General features: G+C 37.8%; 1 protein-coding gene across 4 annotated transcripts in view; it reads left to right on the top strand.

Moving 5' to 3' along the window:
- STRN (striatin) overlaps positions 1-22,809 on the top strand; it is a 53,091-nt gene that overhangs the window by 13,108 nt on the left and 17,174 nt on the right. For 3 of the 4 annotated variants that reach the window (XM_089529734.1, XM_089529735.1, XM_089529736.1), the window contains exons 3-8: positions 6,770-6,843; positions 9,178-9,256; positions 10,360-10,527; positions 15,318-15,453; positions 16,021-16,156; positions 20,157-20,267. In XM_089529734.1, coding sequence (XP_089385860.1) covers positions 6,770-6,843; positions 9,178-9,256; positions 10,360-10,527; positions 15,318-15,453; positions 16,021-16,156; positions 20,157-20,267 — 704 coding nt within the window. The remainder of the gene's footprint in view (positions 1-6,769; positions 6,844-9,177; positions 9,257-10,359; positions 10,528-15,317; positions 15,454-16,020; positions 16,157-20,156; positions 20,268-22,809) is intronic. The other variant, XM_089529737.1, reaches the window with a different exon arrangement.

Here is a 22,809-nt window from a genome sequence, read left to right on the forward strand (position 1 = left end):
AAATTCTGGGGAAGTCTGGGTGAGAAAGTCAGCAAATAAATTGCAAATGTTCCTTTTGAAATGCCACTTCAATAGATGACCAGTGCACTTGTTGATAAAACATTATTGACAAGTGCACAATCTATATTGGAACAAATAATTTGAACTGATGTATGATGTCATATGAGCTGTTCATTGCTGACATAGCTGAACTGTGAGAGAGCCTGCAGCATAATTAAATTATAATTTAAAGAAATAATTCACCCAGAAAAAGCCTGGAGGGCTAAATAGCTGTCAGGTTATATGAACTGTAATGTGGAAAATAATCAGAAAGATTACCTAGAATACTTCCTAGAAATTGCATTTCTTGTTTCTGGTAGTGACACAGTAAAATCTAGACAAATTAAAAGAAAAATTTGTCATGGTGACTTGTATGAGGTCCATTTGACATGCTCTGGTCTAGTTAGCTGGTTGCAATTAAGTCTTATTGAAGGCATATGTATTTAATAATAATTAATAATTTGTTTTATTTATATACCGCTATTCCAAAGATCATAGCGGTGAACAGCAAGTAAGCTAATTAGCAAGTAAGCTAATTTGCCCCCAACAATCTGGGTACTCATTTTAGCGACCTTGGAAGGATGCAAGCCTGAATCGAGCTTGGGCCCTTTTTCTGGTTTTGAACTCGCAACCTTGTGGTTTTTAGTGAATGGCTGCAGTACAGGCATTTAACCACTGCGCCATACAGGGCATATGTATTTAAATTAGAAATGTTGAACTTTTACTGTTCATTCCAATGAGACATCCAGCCCAATCCAGTTCATGTTTATTTGAAAGTTAATTCCATTGATTTCACCAGGGCTTAGCTTCCTAGTAAGGGTGCTTAGAATGGAATCTTCATCACAGCAAGCCATTTGATTACATGGACTGTTACGTTTGCTTAGGACCATTACTGTCTCCTAGGTAGGCCAGGGGTGGTAAATGTAGGGCTTTACCCATGTTTTGGACTGCAACTCCCATCAATCCTAAACACAGCTAGTGATCAGAGATTATGGGAGCTGTAGTCAAGCAGCTTTTTAAAGGATCCATGTTCTTATTTCCTGGTTTAGAACCTAACTCTTTGTATTCATATGTGCAGTACTTAGCTTTTAAGTGAAATGCATATTTGTCACATATATATGGCTTTCCTACATGAAACTACGGCGGGTTACAGACGGGCAAAAAGGGGTGTGCTCATGACGTCATGAAGGTATAGCCTTTAGACGGCCCTTACCTGAATGCCGCCATGAACACGCCGCCTGCACGCCCCAAGCGGGAAGAAGCGGCATTAAAAAGGTGCCGCTTTTTTCTGCTTCTTTTCTATATACTGCGCAGCTGCGCATCTCCGTCTGTAAGCTGCTGCACCGGTACGCCAGAATTGTTACGCCGCTAATTTAAGTTGCCCATTTAAAGGCTCCGAGTCAGCTGCGTCGCATAATGAGTCGGGGTCCTGGAACATGCGCAGTTTGCACCGAGGCTCTAATTAGAGCGTCAGATGCCATGCAGATGTGGAAGCTGCAGCACAGCTGCACTCTATTTTAATGCTCGTAACCCTAACCCTAGAGCAACATGTACGCATGCGCTGCTAGAATTCGGGAAAGTTTGGAATTTAAAGTGAACCCCTACACATATTCCTGCACCATTTTCACCTAACAATAAAAAAACACTAAAACTTTAAATATTTATATATGTACAAGGGAGGTGATGGGGGATGGCAGGGGGACAGCGGTGGCAGCGGTGGCAGCAGCGACAGCTGTGGCTGTGCATTGCAGATTCAGCAAGAGCGCAGGGACCAAAGGAGAGGAGGCATCCATGATGCTGGTGACACTGGCAACGTGCAAGCGGACAAGGATGCCAACACCAGCTGATCACCAGCTGGCAGGAGGCCACCTTTGTTCTTGGGTAGGGCAGGGGGAAAAGTTTAAAGGGGTCTGGGCGCTTTAAATGTGCACATACGCTTTCTGCCGCCGGTGCTGACCGCCGCAGCTGCGCAGCTGTGCATCTGCCAGCCGGCAAAAGAAAAAAAAGCCGCATTTTTGGCCGCCCGTGCGGAAGCTGCCTCTCTCTTTGCAGCGTCCTGCGAGGCAGCGGTATGGAAGCTGCAAGTAAGATACGGCCCCAGGTGAGGCATCTTCACTACCCCCAGTGTGGAAGCCCCATCCACCTTAGCCACACCCCCGGGGCGGGCGGTCTGGAGGCTCCGTATTCAGGGGAAGACACCTTCAAGACGTCTTCCCCTGCCCGTCTGTAACCCGCCTACAAGAAACTTAGCATGAAGCAGCCCTAAAATTGCAATTGGAGAGAAAATCAGAGTGGTACAAAGTTACAAAATTATATAAGAATGATTAAGGGGAGGCCTTGTGTTGTTATTACAAATCTATCACCTATAAAGAAGCTAATAACAGAGTAGCAACTTTTTGGTGGGAAGGGGCTTTTTGAAAGCCCATTCCTATTTGTTTTTAATAGGAAGGTTGTTTACAATCAGTTCAGCATCTGAACCATTTCAACAAAAGCAACAACACCTGATGCTTGCACATTTTAGAATATGTAATTTTATAGTGTTAATACTTCCACTGCACAGGCTAAAAATTAAAACATACAGCTATTTTGTAGTGATGTCAGAACTGAAAATAATGTCACCTCTGTAATTAGATAATCAGTTTATTTTTTGTGTAGCTGTTCCCAAAGTGAGCTCACATGCTGGTGAGTTCATATTAAAGCATTAGTGAGAACTACATTTACTGAATATCTTGAATTTGCAAGAAAGATGCAGTTGTTAGAAGTATGGAAAGCCTAAACATTTCAGCTGACTGAATGGAAATTGTGGTCTCTGACAGTAAAGCCAAAGCTGTTGAAAGCTGTTTTTGTCGTTCCCCTCAGTTTCAGATTCCATTGAAGGGAGTTGTACAAGAAAAATATGAGGTATTCTTAGGAACACAGAATGATCTCCATGTGAACCTTCCTTCTCCTCCTCTCACTCTTCCGACTGAGGGAACAAACATGCCTAGTAGTGAGTGACAAGCAGACAACCACTGAAAAGTAGCCTATAAGAGCTGTAGCTACTACACTCCCAAAAATAACTCTGTTCAAGCTCATTGTTGCAAAAAAAAATTGGTTACCAAAGTTCATGACTTCCTAGCTCTGATACTTATTGAGTCCACCATTCTGTTAACATAGCGACCAATCAGTTGGCATTGGGGATATCTACAGTCAGATTGTGAGTACAATAGCACTCTTCCTCCTGTGTTCCCCAGGAGCTGGTATTTGCAGCTATACTATTTCTAGTACTGCAAGGAAGCATATCCATCCTGAGTAGTGGTCATTGATAGCCTTATTGTCTGTGATTTTGACTAATGCTCTTTCAAGTTGGCAGCCAGCACTGCATCTTGTGGCTTCAAATTTCAGTTTAAGAGTGCACTCTGTGAAGAAGATACTTTATTTTTTCTAGCTGAGCTAGATGCTGATGCTGAGTTTTCCACACCATGAATTTTATGTGCTTCTTCCATATCATGCCCGCCCTACAATAAGGGAGTAGTTTTTCCTCCTAAGAACAGCTTCAGACACTGTAACTTTTATATACTCCAGCACTTAGATAATTTTGCTCACCCTTATTTTGCAACTCTGTTTCTTTTCTAGTTATATGCAGTATTCTAAGTATAATTACACCATAGATGTATATAAGGGCAGCATGACACTGACACTTTTAGTTTCATCTTCTTTTCTAATCATGTCCAACTTGGAATTTGCCTTTTTACAACAGTTAAACAGTGCAGAGGGGCTTTATTTTTTTGGTGTGTCTTCAAGTTGTTTCTGACGTATGGTGACCTTATAATGGGGCTTTCTTGGCAAGATGTGTTCAGAGGGGATTTGCCTTTGTCTTCCTCTGAGGCTGAGAGAATGTGACTTACCAAGGGTCACCCAAAGGGCTTGCATGGCCAAATGGGAATTTGAACTCGCAGTGTCCTAGTCAAGTCCTCAAATCACTATAACCACCCAGTGCCGAGTTTACCCTTTTGAAAAAATCTCATTCATCAACCCATTTGCCGAATAATAGGTTTTCTTGCCGTATTTTTTTTCCATTTGCCAGTTAGATACTTGGGAATTAATTTAATCAATCTCGTTTTAAATACATTTATTGTTAAAACAAGGATTGTTTATGTTTTGTTTTGGTTTGTAAAATAATGACAAGGTCAGAACATCTTACGTACTAGTTAAACTGCACCAGCACTATCTGGGGTTCTATCTAATACTCCCAGGAAGTATTAGGGGTGTCCTTATCTTCATGGCCCCCTCGAGTGCTATAATCTTATCAGTGGTACCACAGAGAGTTCTTTCCTATTTTCTATCCCTTCCTCAGGAATGCTAGCCTGGTACCTGGTTTTCTGCCCCTCTGTTCCTCGGAATCTTATCAGCAGTGCTTCAGACACTCTTTTCATGCTTTACCCTTTTCCAAATAAGCTATGGAAAGCCCCCATTTTTGCTTCTGGGATGTTCCTCTAATCTGAAAATTTGACTTGAAACTTTAACTTGGAAGACAACCAAGCACTTCAATGTTGAGCTGTTTAGTTCAATATTGTGCAGAGTTATGGCTGCCACAGACAGACACACAGATGTTTTTAAAAAATTATTATTATAAAGAAGAATACATATAGAACATTTCTCCAACTAGATATGCTAAGTTTAATAAGAACTACTGGATATAGTAGTTTGAGTATATTCCATATTTATTATGGAATATACTCAAATTCTGTATTAAGGCAGGCCCATATTTATTATATAGTGGGCTTTTGGTATCTGCTGGATTTTGGTTCCAGGACCCTCCATGGAGAACAAAATCCATGGATGCTCCAGTCTCATTGTATAAGTCCCTTATATAAAATGGCAAAATGAAGGTTCACTTTTTTTTGAATTTATACATTTTATTTTATTTTTTTCAAAGCATGGATGCTTGAATCCATGGATTAAAAATATGTGGATATGGAGTGCTCACTGTACATTTTAATGTTGGCACATATTTATGAACTGAGAGCTGTGCCTACACTTTCTGTTCATAAAGAGGCTTTTATACAAACTAGACAGCTATTATGGCCTTTTTTCATGTATTACTTTCAGAGTCTGTTTCCAAACTTTTTATTTACTTATTATAAATAAACATAATAATCCCAAAGTGATGTACAATGATCCCATCTGATTCCAAAGTGATGTACAGTGAACTATGTTAAATTTTTCTTTACAAACAGACTAAAATGATTTTAAAAGCCAGTTTTAGAAATCAAATGTCAAATGAAGTAATGCAGTTTTGATTGTCCTCTAGAAAGTCAGAGAAAGCCCTGTGTAATGCAAATTTCACCAACCTAGGCTCTTTGGCTTGTGAGAAGCGTAGCAGGAATTCTGATGATGAGATCAAATTCATATGGGAACAGGCACTCTTTCAGCCTTATTGATGTTTTCTAAACCCACTTTAGGTGATCTTTTAGAGAAGGACTGAAAAAACCTATATTTTTGCAAGATTTTGTGAACAGTCCCTGTCTTTGTTTTACCTGGTGCTTTATCATCAGTGTTTCTGCGCACTACAAAGTCAGTTCATAATTAGTGCAGTACAACCGTTTTTATTATATTTTGGATGTAGAAAAGAAGCTGAGGAGCAAGAGATGATTTGCGCAGGCATGCTTGCATAATGTAATTGATCCTAAATTATTTAAGGTGTAGTTTCTTTAACATCCACCAGGTTGCAGTATCTGTTCTTATATGTTTCAAGCATTTAACACTGTCAATACTTTTTCTAGGAAATAAAATGATAAGGTGCACTGTTGTTGTTTTTGTTTTGAACATGAGGTCTGACTCACCTCCATGCCTATATGGTAGATTTTCAAAATAAGGAAATTTTTTATATGTAATAGTACTGGAAAGAGTGTTCTGTTTCATGGCAGGATAATATGAAAAATAGAGCAGAGCTGGAAATCTTTTGCATTTTGTGAAGTCATTTGGGGAATTATTCTGCACAAAAATATACTTTTTCAGTGCAAAAACCCCCACATGTTTTCTGCCCAGAAACATTTTTGGGGTAGTGAAAACATGTTATTATACAGGAGACAATGTGTTTAGCTTAGACAATACTGTTTCCTGCCTAGGAAACACATTTTGGCACATAATCTTTTTTTTGTGTTTCTGTGTAGACTAATGCCCCCAGAGGCAATACCTTTCACGAACTGTGCAGAAATCTTCATTTTCTCCTGCAGGAGAGAGAATACTGAGGAAGTTACTCATAATTCCACGTGAGGACAAAATAAAGACAAGATTCTTCACATATATGCCTTTTGAGTTATGTTTCTAGTAAGGAATGCAAGAAACCTCTCCTTGAGAGAGGTCCTGCCTCTGTGCTTTTCCTGGCAGCATTGATTGTTTATTTCTCTTAGCTTGGCAGCAGCTTCTACCTTTTCTCTTCATGTTTGGCAGACTTTCTAGGCACTGCTGGACTGGATTTTTCAGATCTTTTGATTGCAGGTTTGGCAGCCAAACTGGCCTTTTTCTGTAGGAGCTAGCCTTGCAAGATTCATTTATGCATTGTTATTTATTCATATGCCAAGCATGTCTAAATGACAGACAGTAATGGGCTTGTGATATTTCTAGGATTTAAAAAATGATTTTGAGAAGACATTTTCAGGAAAGTTGCCATGGGAAGGGGGTTACTGTGAGTAACTTTAAAAGAGGACAAGCTCATATACAAAATGGTTTTCTCTTTCTCTTATAGAGCTAAATACCACAAATTAAAGTATGGCACTGAGCTGAATCAGGGGGACATGAAACCTCCCAACTATGATTCAGGTAAGAAATTATTTGTTTGGCAGAAACAACTGGGCAGAAGACAAAGCTGAACTAGTGTTAGTGAAACCCTCCTGTTGTGTTTGCATCTTCAGAAGACAAAGCTGTCATTTTTTGCTGACTTAGCCTGATGTGGGTGCAACAGGCACCAGGATTTAGGGATCAGGCATGAGCTGTAGGATTGTTCACACTTTGCTGGTCTGCATGTGCATCCCTCCCTCCTATTCTGTCTGCTCAATCTTAAAATTAACCTCTGTGGTTTTTGTCAGTGGCTTAAGTAAAACTTGGTATGTCCTAAAATCTGTTGTAAGTACCCTGTTCATCCAGATTCTCGAAGACAATTTAAAAATTTCACCTGTGTTCATTATAAAATTAGGGCAGGAATAATATAATATCAAGGTAGTGGAAATTTGACTGCAAGAGAGCAGAGTGAGAATGCCTTACCTGATCTCTAAATCATAGCACCAGCATTGTTCAAACTGACCTTGCTTTTTTCTCTGTTAAAACAGAGCCAGTTTGGTCAATACTGATACCATGATTTATTCTGTAAAATTTACAGCATAAAAACAACTCTTGTGAAGCAACCTAATAAGTTTCTTACTGCTTTGCTCTAGTGTGGATTTAGGATGTTTTCAGCAGGACATGTATACAAACATGCTAATCTGTGGTTCTGTCTTTTCAACCCATCCATTTTTACATAAGCAAAGAGCTTATAATAAATACGAGCATACCTGTTGCTTCTAGATTCCTAGAATCTCATCAGTATAAATAGTTTTCTCTCAGTCTGTGTTTTTCTTGATACATACGTTTGAATAAGTGAAGCAAATAAACCAGAGCTTGAAATCTAATTCATCAAAGCTTCATTTTTTTGTTCTGAATAATGATGCATGATTTAAACTTGTTCTCTGTTCATATAGTTCCTTGATTGCTGCAATCCTTCATTGTGAGAGTATAAGAAATAAATGCATATTCTATAGATATAAGTGAATCGGTGTGATGATTACTTACTTGCCTTTCTTACACATGCTAAAATGTGCCATGTTCTGAGAAAAGGGAAATCCACAAATGTCTGAGAATGAAGAAATGCTAATGGGCTGATGTCCAATATATTTATTTTATTATTATTTTTCCCTATGCAGTGTTTTGCTGCAGTATTCTAATTCAGCTGTTCTTAAACTTTTATTTACCATGAACCCCCTTTAAATTAGTTTCGTTGTGGTGGACCACCAAGATTCTAGGACACCTTCCCTCCTCTTTTCCCCCACTAAAACAGAGGAGTGGGATACCTTTGGGGAGGGTGGATTTTTGGGATATGTGATGAACGACTTTTTAATTTTTTTTAATGCTGTCCCCCTCCCTCTTTGTGCTTTCTGACTGCCAAAGACTTCTTGGATATACAGTATCTCCACTGCTTTGTGTTTGTCAGTAGTATTGTCAAGTGGCACAAAGAGTTGGGACTTTGTTTACATATGGCCATGCGTATGTATGCACATGAAATGGGGAGGGATTAAGCTTGCTTCTCATTCCTCCACTCCATGCACTGTTTTGATGCACACTGGGGGGGGGGGGGGAGGAACTTCCTGAAGACAGAGCTACACACACGGGCATGAGCTCACACATACACACAAAATATTTTCTTGTGCTCACAGACATACTGAGTGTGGCTCCCTTTGCTCTAGAATCGCTTCTGCTGCTGCTCCCAATTCTGCTGGTCATGCCAGCCTACCCACCTCTCATTGTCTCCCTTTGCCTCTGGTTCTATGCACAGTGGTAACCTGAAAGCTTATCATTCAGCACATTTTTTTTCACTCCAGTGAAAGGAGGCAGAAGGGAGGGATGGGAGGAAGCTAGAGAGCCATGGAGTGGGGAAGCATGTCCGGCCAGGGCTGCAGAGATGTGTTTGCTGCAGGGGTGTCTTGCCCTTTCTTTCGGAGTTCCTGGGAGAACCTGGGAGAATCAGAGAGGTAACAGCCAAGATGAGAAGGGCCGAGAAGGCAAAGGGGAGAGAGATAGTGGGAGAAGGGGAAGGAAGAGTCATGTGGTTGCTGCTTGGGCTGGTGGGAGGGATGGATCTCTCTCTCGCTCCTCCTTCTCCCTCTGCTTTCAATGTCCACCTTTTAGCATGGTGTAGAGCCTGACAGGCCTTGGGAGGGTGAAAGGGTGAGAGTTGGCCTTCACAGACTCCCTATGAGGACATTGCAGCCCCCTGGGGGTCCACAGACTACAGGTTAAGAACTGCTGTTCTAACTTCTGAATGCTTAGTCACTGTTAGAGGATAAAATTTAAAAAACTGAATCTCCTTGCTATGTGTTTATTATACTAGTTTTAATCTTTCAGATGAAGGGAATGAAACTGAATTCCAGTCACAGCCAAATAGTCAACTAATATGGAAACAAGGACGGCAGTTGCTCAGACAGTAAGTTACCATAAAGTTATTCCTGTTGTATAAATAAACTCCTCTCTGCATGGTCATTCTTTACATACTACTCCAGACAGAGTGCATCCTTGAAAGGATTTACATAATTAAGGTACATTAGTATCAGTATTTACTAAAGGCATCTTCAGTCATTTTCTGGCTACAGGTGTGTTTGACAGTACATATGTTACATTTATATTTCTTCCGAACAACTCCCTTATGATTGCTCTAAGATAAAAGGTGAACTCCTAACTACAACATCTGGATGCTGATACATGTTTCTGCCAGAAGAGCAGCTTCTTTTTTAGGAGTGCCATAATGACACTCACACGCCATGACACCACCACTTCCGGCAAGTGCCGTTTAGGTGTGCAGACATGTATGGATGCCCAGCCTGCCGGAGCCCTAAAATAGGCCCCGGGCTGATGCTTTGTGCCAATCTGTACTGGGCCTATGTTAGTATTTAAATAAAAAGGAAAACTAAAAGGTAATACAGTGACGCAGAATGACCAGTTAGCATAATAGGAATTCCTATAAAATTTCGTGGTCTCTTTGCTGAAGTCTTTGCAACATTTTGTTGGAAATGTGTTTATAAAAGTCAGCAGTTTGGATCTGGAGGAAGAAGAGAGAAAGAAGGTAATTTTTGCACATTTCCCACTTTATCTTGCAAATCACTTCTAATGTTGCCCAAACCTTTGGAGCAACCTTTTAAGGAGATTTAGGGGAAGGATGCATAGGTGAAAATCAGCTCTGCTATTCTTTATGAAGTTCTGAATGAAATTCATTGGGATTATATTCAAGGAATGTTGTGGTTAAAAATGTGTGAAGATTTTTCCCCTTTTGACTAACATAATGAATAACGTATTTGTGTATACATGGATAGCAAAGCTGTTTGCTTTTCTGGGGACTGTAGAGGCTGGTACTGCAAGAGACAATCCCCTCTGCAGCTGGTACAAGATGATTTGCAAGCCTGGTGTGTCAGCAGCACACAACCACATTCTTTTTCCTACCACTTAACTGTTGATCATTTCTGGGTGGATCGTAGCTGTTCAATGCAACATCTTTGACACCACCGAGACCTGACGTAATTTCTGTTCACACAGATACCTCCAAGAGGTGGGGTACACAGACACGATACTGGATGTGAAGTCAAAACGGGTACGGACTTTGCTGGGTCTCTCAAGTGATGGCCCAGAAAGGGATAATGACAAAAACCAAGCATCAATGGTGAATGGCACAGATGCAGAGATTAAAGAAAAGGTGATGATTGGGTAAGTGTTGTGATAATGAGATAATACCAGAAGTACCAATTATGCTCTTAAAGAAATCTACTTAAGTTAAAGTTTCCAGTAATGTAGTATGTAACAGCAATAAGACAAGACATTCAAACAGTGTGCATACACACAAACATATGCTATGGGGTGATGGTGATTGTGTCTAGGAAATAGGCTTCTCTCCTCCCATTTCTATTTCTTGTAAGGAATACAACTATATAGGGACCTCACATTTTTATATATGCATCATTTAGCAAAATTAGTGAAGGTTCCCCCACCCCTACTCTAACAGTGTATTGTAGTCATCAAGTTTGGCTAAAACTATTGAGTCTTTGACTAATCTGTTTTTCAGATACTGTGTAAATCTTGAAAGGAATGCTCTGTCTTAACATTGCTGTTCACCTCCCAATATGTCATTACAATAATTCAGTGTATTAATATGATAAAAGTTAGTAGCTCACTTCTGCTGATCAGTTTAGAACAGATACAGTACAAATGGAAAGAGGAAGAGGAATATCATTAAATTGTTTGTATGAAAAACCTTGGATCCATGAATACAGTAGTCTCTTTATTTTTCTTCTGGGACAGTTGTGATGATGAGAGTTTGCTTTTATTTACTTATCAGAGTAGTTATAAATCAGTGAGAGGAAAAAGTACCAGACAACAAAGTACTTTTTAAAGTGCAAGTCTTTTATTTATTGTTCCTCAAAGTAGTGTAAGAGTGTCAAAATGCTTCCTCAAAGAAGAAGTATTTGTTTTGTCTGTAGAACCTTTTATGCAAGCCAATGTATTTGCCAATGTACAGATCCCGGTGAAAACTTTTACACTCGAGCATCATGTGATTTGGAATGCATCCTGGAAGATTTCACGTCCATCAGTGGAAACATTATTTTGATAGTTTGACAGATATAATCCTACTCACATATATTTCATAATGTTTTATGAATGAAATGTTGCTCTTCTTCAGATCAGCGCCCTACTTTTATAAAAGATAAGTACCACAGTTCAGCATGAACTCAAGAAGGGGTACTAAAAATGTAACCTTTATTAACATCTAGCTTTTCCAGTGTTTGCTGTGAATGTCAGGGATGCATTTTGCATTAACATTTTTTGGTAGAAGAAAAACAGCAAATGAAACTGCCTTATCAGTTTGGGCATAGCTTTGAGTGGTATGCCAATTTTCATTTTAATCCCTGCTTCTTTATTTTAATAATTTTACCTTTCCCTATGCAAGTTGAGTAAATAGTTCGGGAACAGCATAATGTGGATGGGATGGGAGCCAAAAATATTTAAATTCTGTTCTTTACAAAATCTGATTGTATTAGAGAAATATTGTGAACATCTGTATTATGCCAGGTAGTATGTTGAGATGTTTTATAAAACAATATGTGGTTTTTTGTTTTTTAAATATATGTTAAATATATTTCAAGTATTTTGCATATATTCTGTACTATTTAAATGGTTGTAACTGATGGAGTCTGTTAGGTACATTTCAACTAGGCATTCTTGTAGAAAGATGGATGATTTAAATATGTTCATACAAGTGATCAAATATGATGACTTGTGAAGGAACGTTGCAGTAATAATGATGTTACTTGGAAACCTACTTTTTAGCAAATTTGAGAGTTTATTATTTTAATTTTAAATGCTGCTGTCAGATCAGGTTTTAAACCTGGAGCTTTCTGTGTGTTTATCCTTTTCCACATTGGTTCTCATTATTTAACACCTATGAACTTGAATGCATCAAAATACTCCCACTAGCCTAAAGAGGAGACTTGAACTTCCCCTCATTTTCTGTTGATACTTGAAGTCTCCTATCTCAGATCAAATTTTGTGTTTAAGGATCCTCCAATACTCAAGAGAAGGTATAGATGCCAGCACAAGTAGGAGAAAGCAGAAAACCTTCTCTTTGCTAGTAGAACATTAGTTAGGGTTCTTTGGATTCAAGACCCTCCCTTTCTTACTGCCTTCTTTTGTTACTGGCAATGTGATTTCAGCTATTCCGGGATCATGTTGTTACCATGATAACATCAAACAGTCAATTAGAGGAAGGGTAGTATCATGAGGTCAGTGCAAACTGCAGATCAGTTCCTGACCCTGTGCTATAAAAGGCCTTTTGGCAGCACCATATGACAATCTAATTTGGCTATTTGACAAAAGAAGTCAGTTCAGAGTATGAAAGCATTTTACTCATACTGAAAATGGTAGCAGGAAGACGGTCTTGCTGTACATATACAATGCGCCCTACACAGCTTCCTGCATACGCTGGAAGTTGCTCTGGAAGAAGTTGTGCCATGCACCAGAAAAAGCAATGGCACAAGTGCCCATGTGGGTATATGTGTCCCAGAATTGATGACCCACATAAGGGAAGGAACCACTGTATTTATCTGTGTTTGTAGCACTCTCCTTTATGGGGTGAAAAGGCAAAATGTAGTATAGGCTAAACCAGGGTGACCAGATGACATAACCGCAAAGGAGGACAAGGCACTGCAAAATTATTATTATTGTTGTTGTTGTTGTTGTTATTATTATTATGCTTTATTTATACAGCACTGTAGATTTACACAGCACTGTACATACAAACAATAAAATAGATAAAAGTAAACCTGCCCATGGCGTATAGAGCATTCAAGAAAAATGTAGGACATAACAAAATAAAAGCTGAAATCACTAATATAAATATAAATTCATGCTTCTTAGTCATACTCAAAATGGAGAATATTTTGAAATTCTTCCTGCACAGAAGGTTGAAATGTAGGACATGTCCTGGGAAAGGAGGATGTCTGGCCACCCTTGGCAAGACATGAAAACATATATGAAGTTTTTCTCTTCTTCCCCTCCTCATTTTGTTTAGTCCTGTTTAATTTTTTAAATTTTTTAAATTGAAAACATGACTATTAATCTGCCAGACTGTTTGAACACTTCTTGATTGGAAACACTATTACTGAGTATTTAAGCTGATTAATTGCTTTTTTATTTCAGAAAGCAGAAATAACTTTTATATCAATATCAAATTATTCCCCCATCCATGCATTCTCAGATGGTTTACAGCAGTGATATCTCCACTCCCTCCATCCTCTCAAATATTCATCTGGCTATGAATTTCAGAGAATATTTTTAAAAAAACACAATACAATTGAAGTCCTGCTTTTAATTGAGGTGATTCAGTGTAAAGAGTATTGAAGGGATTCAATAAGCATTATTTTCTGTTACTAATAATGAACAAACATAATTGTGTATTGGAGTGGAGTTGGGTAAGAAGACTCTTTCTTTTAAAAAATACAAAGTATGATAATTCCATAGATTGTATTGTGTGTTTCAGTATTATCATGCAATATATTCATGGTTATTTAGACAGTGAACTTAAAGTGTGTCTGCATAATTTATTGAGCTACATGTATGAAAGGGAATTCTGAATGTTTTCTTAACTTAAAGCTAATTGCTTGGCATGGTAAATAATGCCTCTGCTACACTTGTAGCTTAACAGTGTTATCTCATCTTTTTCTTCATGTCTTCTGTTCTCACGTATCTGCTAGTGTGTAAAGTCTACATGTAGTGGAGAATACAGTCATCCTGTGTGCACCTGCCCCAGTTCTGGGCCTGCTTCATGTTAACACAGCTATGGTATTCTTCAGAGTTCAGAACTACCAGAGTCTATTGGCCACATATGAATTATCATTATATGTCAATTTTATGTATATAGGATTTCATGTGCATAGATCCCTTTTAAGTGTTAATCCAATACCAGGGCAAACATGGGTTGTAACTTTGTTCTGCTGCTACATGTGGACACTTTCAGAAGATATGAATACTATGTGATGTTTCTACAGTATGGTGCTGTCTGGCTGCAAAAAAGATATGTATTGATTGACTTTGTATGTGCGTTCTCTACATTTTCTGAGACACTTGAGCTTACTGGAGAGAAAGCACCATCAAACTCCCTGGGGCTCACATCTAAATAAATATGTGTAGGAATGTACTGTCCTGTTAGTGTATTTATAATATAAATAGGAAAAAATGTTACTAGATTTTGGAAACGGTAGCTTTGCTTATTTCAACTGGTGTTCAGTTGGCTCCCTTTATAGTTTTCCCAAGTGACCTTTACAGAGAGTACATTAATGATAACCTTTTCCTTGTGTTACTGTTTCTTTTAACATAATGAAAAAGCTTATCTACATAGCCTCCTAGTATACGTCCAAGTTATATAGCAAAAAAATTCATGATAAAACATTATTGTTATTGTTGTTGTTGTGTACAGGAATACTATTTAACTATCTCAATTTTAGTTGAGATTTATTGAATAATCATGGTTAAATGAAGCATTGATTATGAGAGTCTTATACATTCAATGCATGTTAAGTAATAAAATCACTGAAACTTTGGATAAAGGAAAGTTATTGTACAGCATCCATAAATGTTATTCTGATTCTTCTATCTAGTTGTGTTTCATATGTTTTGTTTTCCTTTACTTTCTGGAACATGAATTTAGCAACATAAAACAAATCATATTGTCCTAACGGTCTACGTGTAATATTCTTTTGGTGAAACTTTGAAGCTTTCTCCCCCGTCCTCCCCACTTCAGCCCTTCTGACTATTTGAATGCTGACTCTGGAAGGAAGGGGGCTGCTATGGAGGATTGCCTTCCTTCCAGTTCTGCTAGAGGCCACTATTCCATCTAGTGGGTGTCTACTTTTGGATCTTGCCCAGATCCAAAATTTTGTCACATTGCGCTCAATAAAACAGAGTGAAGAGAAGCATAAGTAACTTATGTTGCTTTTTTCATGTAGGAAACCAGATTTGACAGATTCTGCCTCTCTGCTAGAGACATTTAAATTCCTTGAAAATGCTGCGGCAGAATTTAGTGATGAAGATGAAGATGACGATGTTGATGGAAGAGAGAGAACAATCATGGATACTTCAACGGTGGGCGGAGAATTCTAGTCATAAAATAAGGCATGCAGTGAAGGGAACTTGTGTTATCTTGATATAATGCAACAGGTATACATAGAGATCCTTCTCTGTGGGCGCAAAATACAAGGACAAAATTGTAACACTTTCACTTACAAGCCAGTTTTACAAAATCTTTGGTATGAGAGCCCACATTTTTCTACAAGAAGGATTTCTCCAGTTTGAATAAGTTGTCAGTTCAATAAGTTTGTGTGTGAGATAGAGGGAGAGAGGATGAGAGGATGAGAGACCAAGATCAATGCTAATTGTGGGAAGAGAAAAAACCTATTAATTTCTTAACATTGGACTGATAAGAAGTGCAGCTCGGCTTCCTTCTTGCTTCTCAGATCTGTGTTTTAAATACAGCAAATATAGATTGCACATTGGTTTGAATAAATTCCTCAGTGTTGTAAAGGTTATAAAACACATTAGTTAGAATTTCATTTAAATTCAAACTGAAAAGCTTGCTTTCATTTTCATTACTTGGAGGATACAGAGTGGGAAATTATATGGTTGTTTAATTTTATTTTCTATCTTTTATAGATTGTAAGAAAAAGGGTGGTGTCTGATAATAGTGAAGACAGAGATACTGAAGAAGCACTGAAAGAGTTTGATTTTTTGGCCACATCTGATGAAGGAGATGGAGAATCTAGAAGCTCAGGAGATGGTACAGACTGGGGTAAGGAACTGAAAATAACCTTGTTTAAAGACAACAGTTACCTGAGCCTGCAGCATCCTTATGGAATTGTTTGTGTAGTTCAGAATAAACACAGGTCCTTTTGTTTTCTTTTCGTCTTTGTTTTCCATCTAGCAGTTTTTCCCCCCTCAAAATTATTAACTACCTTTTATAGTTTGAATTGTAGGCTGTAACTCTCTATACCCTGTTTGATAAGGACTTTTTTCCTTGGGATGTTATTCAAACTTCACACAAAAGATCCTGCTAACTCCTTTAAGTGCACAGTAGATAGTGCCTAACCTATATAGTGGGGACTGACTGTGAAGCAAGGTAAGTTTGACGCAATGTTAAAAAAGTATAAGTCATGCATCTGTCATAAGTATGTATGTGCATCAGTTGTTCATCAAGAAAGAAGCAATAATCACTTAATTCAAGGTATTCTTCTCATAATACACATGGTGACTGAGACCTAGGTCAACCCTTCTTAATACAGTCAGCCCTTGACATCCATGGATTCAAGTATCCACCATTTGAAAACACTTTTAAAATATATAAATTCCAAAAAGAAATCTTGATTTATATAAGGGACGCCATTTTAATACACTATTGCTTTTAATGAGACTTGAGCATCCACAGATTTTGGTATCCATGAGGGGTCCTGGAACCAAATCCCTGTGGAGACCAAGGGCCCACTGTATATTTAATAGGCTCTATAGAATCTGTCTATTAGCTTTATGACTACAGTTAGACAATACAGTATAAACATCTGAGATGGGGAGTAAGATAAATGTGGCAGCAGTTGTGAATATAAACATAAAGTAGTCATATGGGAGTTGGAGGTACATCTGTATTGCTCCTAAATCCAGTTATGATCCAGCACAAAAACATTTGTTCTCCGATCTTTCCCATGTTCGTTGGGAATATGTAGGTCTGCCATGGTCCCATTATGTAATAATTGCTCTTAAAATGAAATCAGTTGGCCCGTTTTTATATTCTGAATTTTTACTGAAGAGTTCCTTGAAGTATTCTGTGTTTTATCTCCTACAGTGGATAAACACAATGTTTGATATGTGTTATCATTATTAACTGTTTCTTTTTTAAATTAATTTTTATTGGAAAAAAATTGTACCATAGATTGTATAATATAAGAAATGTACATTCAAAAATTTCTTTCCCCCATCCCCCCTTTCCTATTCCACTTACCCGTTATCAGATTTTCTAATACCTTAGCATTAAACCAGCTCTTCTTGTTTCTTCCCCTCTTTCTACCTCTTTTTTTCTTTCTCTTATCTCACTATCCTTTATGCTATTTTATTCTTTCAAAGATTGTGTAATAATCTTAAATGTTTTCTATACCTATCTCTCCTTCTATTAAACCACATTCCAATAATATATCATTTTACTTTCTTTATTAACTGTTTCTGAAGCATCTGGCTACAAACACATTTGCTGGATGGTTTCTCGTAATCCAAGTATAAACTCATGTTTCTCTATGTTTTGGGTTGTTCCTGAGGAGAAATTTCTTACTAAGTCTTCTATGTTTTTTTTTTTTTTATTTGTATATTACTTCTTTTATTTTGGGGTATTTTTCCTTTGTCACCCTTTTTAGCCATGACTCTTCCAGTTGCATCATGTTTGGCCATTTCCTTTATTATTGCCTTTGCAGGCAAAATTAATTAGCCCTTCTTGTTTTATTCCATATTGTTATCATAAACTTAACCCATTTACCTGCATGCTTCCTAATAATCACCTTTTGCTGATTTATTCTTTGAATGTTGTCACAACGATTTTATTGAACTTTCTGGACTTCATTCTGTCCATGTCCAACTGTTTTTTTCTGGTGGGTTATTTCAATAGCACAGTTTGAATCCATGGCTTGTGGCCCATGTATTGTAATAGCCCAGTTGCACACATGTTTGCTAAGAAATGAGTCCCACTAAATTAATCAGCTGCACTGAGTTATTTACGTGTGGGTTATGTCTGGGTGGATAAAACAGATTATTTGAGCAGTGGAAGAAAGAGAATATCTCCGGGGATTTCTTACATTGTTGAAGTGAATAAGCTTTTGTTCATAAAAAATACTGGAATTATTTGCATGAAATTTAAAGTAATTCGGCTGCCTGGTGTAGTGTAATCAGAAGCGAAAGTGGGTTAAGCCAAATCAAGAGTGCTACTTCATCCCAGTACTGACACTGTGTGTGTTTATGAGAATTGCCTTCTTTCTTTCTTTCACCCTCCTGAAGAATGGCTGGTAAAAAGAAAAAAAAATACAATTCTACAGGATTTGGCAGCAATGGGAGCAGTTCTGTATACCTAAAACAGAGCCAGTCAGCTTTTTGGCCCAAGAGATATCTGATATTGAAACCTGAACTTTTTCTCTTATTAATTCTCTGCTTCTGGGAGCAAAGAATGCTGTCACTGAGCTTCACTGTAACAGGCCATCATTGTAAAGAAATTGAATAAGTCTTCTTGATCTAAAACCTCAGCCTGAACATGGTCAACCATTCCAAGTACTTTGCTGTCTATATAGTTCATGATTGTTAACTGTGCTTTAAGATGAATTTTTCCTACCGTGGGAGAAGCTGAGTTGACATTTGAGGAAATTTGTTAGTCTTAGTGTAAAGAGTAGTTTGTGGAACCATGTATTGAAGTCACTTACCCTACACTGCAAATTAATAAGTAATGAGGAGAGAGAAGGACTGATCAACATGTAACACCCAAAACTGTAAGAATATAGTTAGTTATGTGACTTCTGTTGTTTATAGCTGATCAAGAGTGATATAATTTGAACTGTGTGAAAGACAGCATGTATATTCTTTATGTTATACCATGCATCTGTAAATAGAAATGTTCATACTACAAACAGAAAGGCAACACAGGTATTTGAAGAGGTTTGAATCCTCCTGTGAAGAGTGGGGTGCTTACTCTCACTGCCCTCCATTATTGCTTCTCATGTGGAAAGTGCACATCTGAAGAGATGCTCTTGTTCATGTGGAGAGTCTCCATGCAAACAAGAACCCAGATTTTCTGACATCCTTGTTCACATGGGGAGTCCTTTCTTGAACAGAAACTTCTCTCTAGATCTGTAAGTGTCTACATGAAGGAGGAGACAATGGAGAGATGTGAGGTTAGACTGCCCCCTGTTGTTTGCGTGTTAGTTCAACTTGGTTAGTAATGGCTGAATAAAGCTTCAGTGAAAACTAAGCAGGTAGCCAAACACTTGGGCTACGTATGAGAAGGAAATATTTGAAGTGATTACCAATTAAATGGAAAAGAAAGACAGACTTCTTGAATAATATGTGGGAGAAGACTTCTGCCATAAGGACATTCCAAAGGAAGATGTTTCATGTGTCCAGTTTCTTCCAAATGCACTTTTCAAAAAGGAATAAAATATAGTTTAGATATTAAAAGAATATGACTAAAAGATATTAAAAGAATAAAGTACAGTTTAGATATTAAAAGAATATGACAATGAATAGAATAGATAGGAACGGAACAGTGTTAATTCCAATCAGCTGCAGCTTAACAAGCTTCTGACAAGTGAAACAGAGTGGCACTACTGACCAAGCCAGACATTATGGTACCAATGTTTGATGTTAGATCTGGAGAAAGAGAGAGCAGTTCAAGCAATGAGCAAAAGAAGGGAGCTGATGCCTCCCCACTCCTTTCCTTTTCTTCTGTGCTATCAGTTGTTCTAGCACCTTTCCCCCCATTTCTAGTTCTGAAACAGTAGCTGGAATTACAGATTCAAGGGAGGGAGGTAGGGAGGGTTCATGACTGATCTCCTACATTCTTCTTGTGCTGTTAGATACCCCTCCACTTTCTCTGTGAACAGATGGATATATCTAAAACACATATTGATCATATCTTTAATTGCAGCACTCTTTATTGTTGATAAGAAGGTAGTGTCGGGCCAGCCACCACTACCTTCTTCAATAGAAAACCAAAGATAAATGGCATAAATGGCATAAAGAGGATGTTTCATTTGTTTTACTTTGTCTAGAAAAGGAAGACCAGTGTCTCATGCCTGAAGCCTGGAATGTGGACCAGGGAGTAATAAGCAAACTGAAGGAACAATACAAAAAGGAGCGCAAGGGGAAAAAAGGGGTGAAGAGTAAGTGGAAAACATTGCACCTTAAATTCACAAATCCTGCCTCTTTCACTTCACCAATACTATCTTTCTTTCAATGTTTTCCTCAAACTACTTACTCTTTTACTTTGCTGCTCCTGACTGCTTTCCTATTCACAGTTATAAGGGGTGGAAATTAATGGTATTTAAAATCTAATGGGGAATCCTGTTGTCATCCAATTAAGTAAAGTAAAGGGGGAATTTTTTTTTATATCAATTTACTAGTACTACTTGCTAAGGTTTGTCCAAACCAGCCATTTTTAGATACATTGGATACTTAGTAATATTACAGAGATGTTCTGAGATCCATACCTACACGTGATCTTACATGATGTGTATTTCTGAGATGTTTGGGTGGACACTAGTACTTCAGTAAATAACTAATGAGCCCAAATACTCGAATGGCACCTGATTCTTTTTGATAGTGGAAGCTAAATAGGATTAGTACTTGGATGTGAGACTGCCAATGAATACCAGGTGCTATCAGCTATATTTTAGAGGAAGGAACTGGCAAAATCACTTCTGGGTATTCTTTGCTTAAGAAAATGCTATGAAATTCACAGAGTTGCCACAAGTTGACAGGTGACTTGAAGGTGCATGCATACGGGCACACACTCACACATGCGTCCACTAAACTTTCCCTCTAACTTATAAGGCTAATGTAGCATTCCAGTGCTTATTTGCAACAGACCATCAGGATCAAATTCCAAAGTACCATTCAAAGTACCAATAGCTTAGATTTGTCCCCCTTTTTTTAACAATAATTCCCAATTATGTATTATAAGACATTTTTGAGATTTAAGGGGATCAAAAGGTCCCTTGTGATAGCACCAAAAATTCACATGTAGCAGAAAGGTCCTTGACCTAACCTGAAGTTGCTATTTGGGTCTCATTTCTTGTTAGTTTTATTTATAGTTTTCCTTATGGGATTCATGAGATGGTTCCCAGAAAACAAAGTAAACAAGTTTGGCTATTAGGAATTTTGTAGTGCTATGCATTCATTTCTTGATTTCCTTCTTTTCCTTCTTACCAGATTTGGGGAGTGTGTGTGCCTAGAACCAGGGTGGTGAATCTGTAGTCCTCCAGTACTTTTACCCTTCTGGAGGAAGTTGTAGTCCAGCACAACTAGAGGTTTTCCATCCTTTGTGTGTGTTCTTTAGTAGTGTATATTTAGTAGTGTGTTGTTAAAAAAGCAACAAAGCTCATAGTTCTGTGTGGAGGAGGTGTATGTATACTGCATAAATGGTGATGGGCAGTACAGAGGAAAAGCCAAATCTGTATATAACAGAATTACAGCAGTGAGTCTTTGGTGTGGACAAACCCTTAACTAGTAGTAGAAGAAAACAAATTAATTTCTACCCTTGCTTATATTTGATGTTTGCTACATGCAAATCATGCTGTCCTCATAACTTGAATGCAGGGCTCGAAATAGAAAGAAAAAAAAGTCATATCAGGATTTTAGTAAAATTGGTCAGTCCTGATCAAATATCACTACATTTGGTTGAGTGTTAATTTTATACCAGGCAAACAATTGGATCAGTATTTGAAATTTAATTTCTAGCCCTGTGTACCACATTCTTCCATTTTACATCTCTTAAAATATAAATCCATTATGTGGATGCTGTGTTCTCAAAATATGTAATGCAGCCTTTTATATGTTTGATATGAAAGTAATAGATTTATATTTCATACACAGCCGTTGGATTCTGTGAATTCATGTAAGAATGATATGAAACCATTGTACAGTAAGAGTGGGGTACAGCTAAGGTTGACATTTGCAAGAAGATGCTTAATTTTATTCAACTATTACTGTGTTTGTAACACTGATTTTAAAAAAATAGCTTTTTTAAATTAATAGGTAAGGTTACTCTGTTAGTATGTTGCAAAGACCTTTTTCACTGATTGTGGTGTTATCTCCGATAAGATCACAGAATGAGTTCTTTTTCAGCTAATAAATATTATAATTTGATTATTATACCAATGCAAAAAACACAATCAGTTTTCTGTAGCATCAGCTCAAAATGACTTTACGGGTAAAAGACACACTAGACACTGGAATTTAGAGAATGGAATACTGGGTTTATTCCCCCCTCCTTTTTTCTCTTAGAGTCTGTTATATTTACCAAGTATGTGAAGATGGGCTGTTTCCATCTAATACTCTGGGCTAAGCTAGTCTCTCAGACATGATAGCTAGAAAGTAATCTGTATTTCTCCCAGAGGTCATTCAGAAGTTCTCTCAGACGATTCTATCAAACTTTCTTCTCTGAGCTCTTTGAGAGTACTTCCTTTTTCTGAAACATAATCATTTAACATTTCTTGTCTTCCCAATAGAATATTGAAAAGAAAAATGTGAATTATTCTATTGCTTAGTTTGGGTTGTGAAGATGCACTTACTGCCCATTAGCACAAGTAACTTGCACTAGGAGAGCAGTCTTGTTGCCTTCTAAACTATTTGCTGAAAATGCTGTACACAGTGTCTTCTCCCAAAGCGTCATTTGAGAGTTAGCCACTCTTCTGCAATTGTGCC

Source organism: Sceloporus occidentalis, unplaced genomic scaffold (genome assembly GCF_023333645.1).
Source record: "Sceloporus occidentalis isolate IW3139 unplaced genomic scaffold, rSceOcc1.0.p SCAF_6, whole genome shotgun sequence".
Lineage (NCBI taxonomy): Eukaryota > Metazoa > Chordata > Lepidosauria > Squamata > Phrynosomatidae > Sceloporus > Sceloporus occidentalis.